At 37.9% G+C, this 6,687-nt stretch overlaps 1 protein-coding gene across 1 annotated transcript; it reads left to right on the top strand.

Annotated features, from left to right (window-relative positions):
• Positions 1-323: 323 nt before the first annotated feature.
• LOC107629657 (uncharacterized) lies at positions 324-6,433 on the top strand. The gene is made up of 5 exons (XM_016332497.3): positions 324-707; positions 1,790-2,304; positions 2,487-3,582; positions 4,066-4,204; positions 4,476-6,433. Exons 1-5 carry the CDS (start codon positions 669-671, stop codon positions 6,197-6,199), a joined length of 3,513 nt encoding a protein of 1,170 aa, XP_016187983.1. The 5' UTR covers positions 324-668; the 3' UTR covers positions 6,200-6,433.
• The last annotated feature ends 254 nt before the right edge of the window (positions 6,434-6,687 follow it).

The raw sequence follows: 6,687 nt of genomic DNA, 5'->3' as shown, positions 1-6,687 counted from the left end.
TCGAACCAAATAGGTTGAAATTACATATAAGTATGATTTGGCTCATTCGTGAATCAATTTTCGATTTGGCTCATTCATGTAATAACTATCCTCCATTGATTTATTTGTGTTTTTTACCCTCAAATCCGGCTCGATTCGGTCGATTCGACTGAAAATTCGGTCACCCGATTACCTGGTCGGGCCAAACTACTCGTTAAACTCGATGGAATTCGGTTCGACCCGACAGGTTTTGATGAAAACCGGTGACCCGGCCGGATGATTTGACCCGGCCCGGGTGGTGATTTTTTTTTTTTTTAAATGTTGAGACGGCGTCGTTCCAATTCAGCCCCCCTCTTCGTTGAAACTGTGAAACCCTAGGCTAATTCCCCCCCCCCCCCACATTGCTTCTAAATCTCTAATGGCATCTGAGACTCTTTGAGTGTCTGAGTTCCAGTGTAACCGCCGAACCCCCCAGCCAACCTCGGCTCTCCGTCGGCTCTCCGTCGTTCGAGCTATACAATCGGCAGTCCCTCACGACCTCACCCCCGTCACTTTGTCGTCACCCGGTCTCGGCCTCACCTCGTCAGCGGCGGAAAGTGTTCATCAAAACGGCCTCACTTCTCCGTCACTCTCAGTCTCTGCTCCCTCGGATAATTTGGGTGGAAGTGGTGGTCGTCAGAAAGCTCAGAATGCTTTCATCTTCTGCCTCAGTGCCTCTGCTCCCTCAGGTCAGTTGCTGTTGTATTTGATTTTTAGAGTTGTTGAACCTGAGCATATTTTAGTTGGTATTGTTATGGAATCTGGTGGATAAATTTGATTTTGTAGAGTAGTTGTTGAAGTTGGGCGAATTTTAGTTAAAATTGTTCTTGAATTTGGTGGTTGCTACTGTTGTATTTAGTTTTTTAGGATTGTTTGTTGCTGGTTGCTGTGTTGGTATTTGGTAATTGGTATAGAGTTGTTGCTGGTTGCTGCTATTGTATTTACTGTGTTTTTTTTAGAGTTGTTGTTGTTTATTGCTGGTTTGTTTAGAGTTGTTGTTAGTTGAATCAGTGAACTTTTGTGAAATGGTGGTGGTTGCTGTGTTGCTTAAAAACTGATTTAAGCAAGTCTTTTGTTGCTGAAAATATTTTTGATTTTTTTGGCTAGAATTTTAAAAATGTCTTCATCTCAAACACCATCAGAAACGCCACCATCTCAAGAACAAGTACTTGATATTAGATTATTAATGTTTGTAAAGACTTGCATTTTAAGTTTTAAGACATTATTTTAATTTAATTTATATAATTTTATATTTTTTTAATTATGACCGAGTTAACCAGGTGGATCAGTGACCCACACCAGTTGAACCAGTAACCCGGTGACCCAATTATATGACCGGATTGATTACCGGTTCGGTTTTGATAACTATGCTTTTTTATACATACATTTAAAAAAATAATTATGATTGCACGATTTCAAAAAAGTTATTTAATACAAATATTGTTATCTTTTAGTTTTTAATTTTTGAATCTTTAGTGGGTGTAACTGTGTAAGCACAACTCAATTTCTTTACGGGTTTACATCAAGTAGCAATAATTGAAGAAACGTGCGTCGAAAAGTATGTCTCCCTTTTCATCCGTTCAACGTGTTTTCATTCTGTTTAATGTTCACGCTGCCGTGCTACGCTAAACCAATGCAAGAATTTTCACACAAATGACTAATTCACTATGAAGCCACTATATTTATACACTCTTCCCCGAATACTCAGCATGCATCTCCTTTAGATACAAACTAATCCTTATAATTGCATATTTGGATTACACATTTGCAGTGCACACATACAATGGATTGCATGAGAATCCAAAGCTCCTTGTCTCTTGAGAAGAATTGGAAATATGATGTGTTTGTGAGTTTTAGAGGGGAGACTCGCTTCAACTTCATCGATCATCTTTATCTTGCTCTCCACAGACACGGCATAGTTGCCTTCAGGGATGATACTAGGCTCCAGAAAGGAGGACCTATATCAGCAGGGCTTCTGGAAGCTATTGAAAGATCACAGGTTCTGATTGTGGTCTTCTCTATCAACTATGCTTCCTCCACATGGTGCTTGCAAGAGCTGGCAAAGATAGCTGACTGCATTGAAACACGGGGACAGCGTGTTCTGCCAATTTTCTATGATGTGAGTCCAACTGAGGTCAGAAGGCAACGTGGAAATTATGAAGCAGCCTTTATGAAACATGAAGAAAGATTCAAAGATGATGCAGAGATGATGGAGCAAGTGCGAAGATGGAGGGTGGCTCTAATAGAAGTAGCTAATCTCTCTGGCTGGGATCTGAAGAACGATAAGTAAGTAACCCGTTCTATGTCTTGCTATTTATTCTTTTGAAGTAATTTGATCACCACTCTTAACATTTATTAGGATATTACAAAATTTTCATTGAACAATTATGGTTGATTGATATGCAGGTTTTCTTGTGCTGTAGTAAGTGATGATTGTCTGTTCTCTTTTTTTTTTTTGGTGTATTTAGGTCACAACTGGCTGTGATTGAAAATATTGTCAAATTGGTACCAAGCATAGTGAGTCCCAAACCATCATCAAGTCTATCGGATGATATAGTTGGGATGCATTCTCCTCTACAAGAATTAGAAAAGCTTCTACTTTTGGACTCAGAGGATGATGTTCGAGTTGTAGGAATTTGTGGAATGGGTGGCATAGGAAAGTCAACTCTTGCCAAGATTTTATATGAAAAGATCTCTCATCAATATGATGCTTCATGTTTTGTGGAAGATGTAAGTAGAATTTACGGAGGTTATGGTCCACTTGGTGTACAAAAGCAACTTTGTCAAGCTTTCATGGAAGAAAATTTTTCGACATGCAATCTTTCAGTGGCAAGTAATGTGATTCAAACTAGGTTACGCCATAGAAAGGTTCTGATAGTTCTTGATAATGTTGATGAGGGGATTCAATTGGAGAAGTTGGCTATAAAACGGGAAAGGCTAGGTAGAGGGAGTAGAATAATCATAGTTTCTAGAGATGAGCATATATTGAGAGAGTATGGAGCGGACGACGTTTACAAAGTTCCACTCTTAAATGATGAGAATGCTCTCCAATTGTTTTGCAGAAAAGCTTTCAAATGTAATCAAGTTGCAAAAGATTATGAAAGCTTGACAAATTCTGCATTAAAATATGCTGATGGACATCCGTTAGCAATCAGAGTATTGGGCTCATTTTTGTTTGGGCGAAATGTGTCAGAGTGGAGTAGCGCATTGATTAGATTGAAAGAAAAGCCAACAGAAGAGATTCTGGATGTGCTACGAATCAGTTTTGATGCACTTGAGGATATGGAAAAGGAAATATTTCTTGATATTGCTTGTTTCTTTTCAAATGACAGTGAAGAATACGTGAAAGATATTTTACGTATTAGAGGATTTCATCCTGATATTGGTATAAGAATTCTCATTGATAAATCACTCATAACTGTTGATGGATGGAAAATAGTTATGCACGATCTGTTGAGAGAGTTGGGTAGAAGTATTGTTCGAGAAAAATCACCCCACGAACCAAGAAAGTGGAGCAGGTTATGGAATCAAAAGGATCTAAGCAATGTCTTACTAGAAAACAAGGTAAAATAGTTATTGAAATTGTTGTAGGTTGCCACTTTTATTTAGAATCTAAATAATTTTAAAAGGTCTAATATTTCAGATAGCAGAAAACCTTAAGCCATAGTTCTGCGAGAATTTTGTGAAAGCAGGGAAGAGTTACCAGTTGAAGCTTTATCACAAATGAGTAGCCTGAAATTGCTTATACTTATAACTAACTAGAATTTGGTGCATACCTAAATGAATCACTAGCCAGGATGCCATTCCGAACGGCTTAAATGTTGCAAATTAATACGTAGCATGATTTTACTATTACAAAGATTAACGTGTTGAACACGAACCAAGGATTAATAAAGGTGCTAGATTTTTCTTAGCTAATGAAAAAGAAAGCTATAACTAAAGTTTGATTGGGTAAAATGTTCTGAAAATGTGTTTGTACTCTTAAAAAGAATAAGCATTTTACTTAAGCCAAGCTTTCACTTTGATCTTGTGATGCTTTTTTATTAGAGTTCCTTTGTGTGTGTCTCGACAATGGAGGACTCAACCAAGGTGCGGTTGGGGATGTGCCCCCACTGTTTCACTATCCTTCGTATGCATGCCGATTATTCTCTCTTTGAATGTGGTGAATGCCATATTGTTCTTGGAGGTACCTTTTTTATTTTTCAGATTCTTGTCCTTAACATTTTGTTCAAGTTGTAGCTTGTTTTAAGAACTTCAATTTTCAAGGAAAGATCGTTATTTTCAAAGCCATCTTAATAAGAATTTTAATCGTAATTTTATGTTTTATTTTAAGTCAACTTTAGGCTATGTGCCTTTATATTTTGATGTGTGTTTAAGACATGATAAACCTTATACCTTTAAATTTGGCCATTTGGGTCTCTTATATTATGGTTCCCACTTCCCACTTCTGTTTGCAGCAAAGCATAAAGGTCTTGTTACCTCGTTGGAGATTGAAGATAGTGCCAGATCAGGAGGTTCCTCATCATGGGGGAGAAAATCAAAGAAAATAAAGAGGAAGGTGCAGAAACAGGAACAGAGGTCTCAAATGGGATATCAAGAAGAGCACAAATTCTCTAAGAGATTGTCTGATTTGGAAAAGCAAGAGAAAGATGAGATGGAGCTTTTAAGAAAGCTCTTGGATGATATAATAGACATGAGATTATCCAATTACGATTATTCTGATGAGGGGAAGTCTAAAAGCAGTTCTAGTTTTGTTAGAACCCATTCAGATCCATCCTTTCTCAAATATTCACAAGGATCACGTGAAACAACCTCAATATCCTACTCTGACTTTTCAAGTTTTAAGGACACCGTCACTCTTGACTCTTCAAGTGAGATTGAGGAAACTGAGTCCAAAGGAAGCAGATTGCCGCTTGCTCCATTATTATCTTCAGATACAACAGAAGCTTTCTCTGGCATGCATAATCAAGTTGAAGCTGATATTATTCCCAAAACTAAACAGAAAAAGGACACACAATCTTCATTTGGTAAAGCTGATATTCCAATCACCCCACAAGCTGATGATGACCTTCCTGTCAAGGTAGAAAATTTGGTGACAGAAGATTTAGATGAACTGCGATCATCTTTTGAAACTTTAAAGGTTTCAACTGTACCACAATTGAAGTCCTTATCATCCAACCTTCACAGCCTGAAAATTGAAGGGTGTGAATCCTTAGAGGCTCTTCCAGATGACTTACTAGCAGGAACAACTGCCCTTAAAGAGTTGTACCTGATAAGTTGTTGTTCACTTAAATCCTTCCCCTACCCTGCTGCTTCCTTGACAACACTTTACATGAGAAACTGCAGGAGAATGAGATTTCTCCCCTCTTCAGAATCAAGAAAGAAGCTTGCCTCTCTCGAACATTTGTTCATAGGGAGCAGCTGTGATTCCCTCACTACCTTGACCTTAGACTCTTTCTGCAAACTCAAAATTCTCTGTATATGGGATTGTCACAATCTTCAATCAGTTAATGTTACCAGAGAGTTTAAGGGTGATCTTGCATCACTTGAGTCTCTAGAGATTAGAGATTGCCCAAGATTGAGGTTTTTACCAGATGGAGCATTGCATACTCCAAATTTAGAATCCATATTGATTTCCAATTGCAAGAATCTTAATGCATTGCCCAGTGGTATGAACTTTCTTACATCCCTCAAGACATTGTTTTTAAACAGATGTCCAGCGATTGAATCTCTCCCACTTGGGGGTCTGCCTTCAAGTTTGATTGTACTCTCCATAGCTTATTGTGATAAACTCATACCTCAAGAGGATTGGGGTCTGTGTAGTCTTGAATCTCTCCGTCGATTTGAGCTTGAAGGTGGATGCATGGGCATGGAGTCATTTCCGAATGAGAAGCTTCCATGCAATATCAACTCTCTGCGCATAAGCACACTAAATAGTCTCAAGAAGCTGAACCACAAGGGATTGCAACACCTGAATGTTCTTCACACACTTGAAATTCATGGTTGCGATATTCTTCGATCCTTGCCGGATCAAGGGCTTCCTTCCTCCCTAATTAATCTGTGTGTCCAAGAATGCCCGTTGTTAACTCCAAGGCTTATACCAAAAAGAGGGAAGGAATGGCACAAAGTGGCTCATATCCCAAACATCCAAATTGATCACCAAATAGTCTCTGCATACTAGATGAGAAAATAAAAGACATTCATAGGAAATGTCATCTAAAACTAGCTATTTCATTGCATCCCCCAATTACATTTGTGTATATTTAGAGTAAGGAATAATGATATATTGGAATCAAACTGCATATTAGAATGTAGATAGACGGTTAGAAACCGAGATGATAAATGTTATTACGAGTCATATTATAGGAAAATTATCACGTGTGAAAATGGAACATGAAGTTCATGTGCACGAAAAGTTATTTAGTAGGGATTTATTTTTTATTGAATGGGAAAGGACTAAATTAACCATATTTAAAGAGGAAAAATGTCAAGAAATGATAGCTTTAAAAGCAGGTAATCAGCTTGTAGCTGATTGATTTAAAGCAGATGACAACCTTGAAGATATTGGGCCATTAGAATTTTTTTAAAGCCCAATGCTACTACTACTTACTTGCATGATTATTGAAAATGTCAATGCTACTACTGTGCAAACTGCAAACTCCGCTAGAT

Source organism: Arachis ipaensis, chromosome B3 (genome assembly GCF_059453495.1).
Source record: "Arachis ipaensis isolate K30076 ecotype BB chromosome B3, ASM5945349v1, whole genome shotgun sequence".
Taxonomy (NCBI): domain Eukaryota; kingdom Viridiplantae; phylum Streptophyta; class Magnoliopsida; order Fabales; family Fabaceae; genus Arachis; species Arachis ipaensis.
The sequence above is the reverse complement of the archived record's forward strand: the minus strand, read 5'-3'. Positions and strand labels throughout refer to the sequence as shown.

Coding starts and splice junctions, on each gene's coding strand:
- LOC107629657 (XM_016332497.3), top strand. CDS start 669: ATGCTTTCATCTTCTGCCTCAGTGCCTCTGCTCCCTCAG. Junction 2,305..2,486: donor TGGGATCTGAAGAACGATAA/GTAAGTAACCCG, acceptor TGGTGTATTTAG/GTCACAACTGGCTGTGATTG. Junction 4,205..4,475: donor ATGCCATATTGTTCTTGGAG/GTACCTTTTTTA, acceptor TTCTGTTTGCAG/CAAAGCATAAAGGTCTTGTT.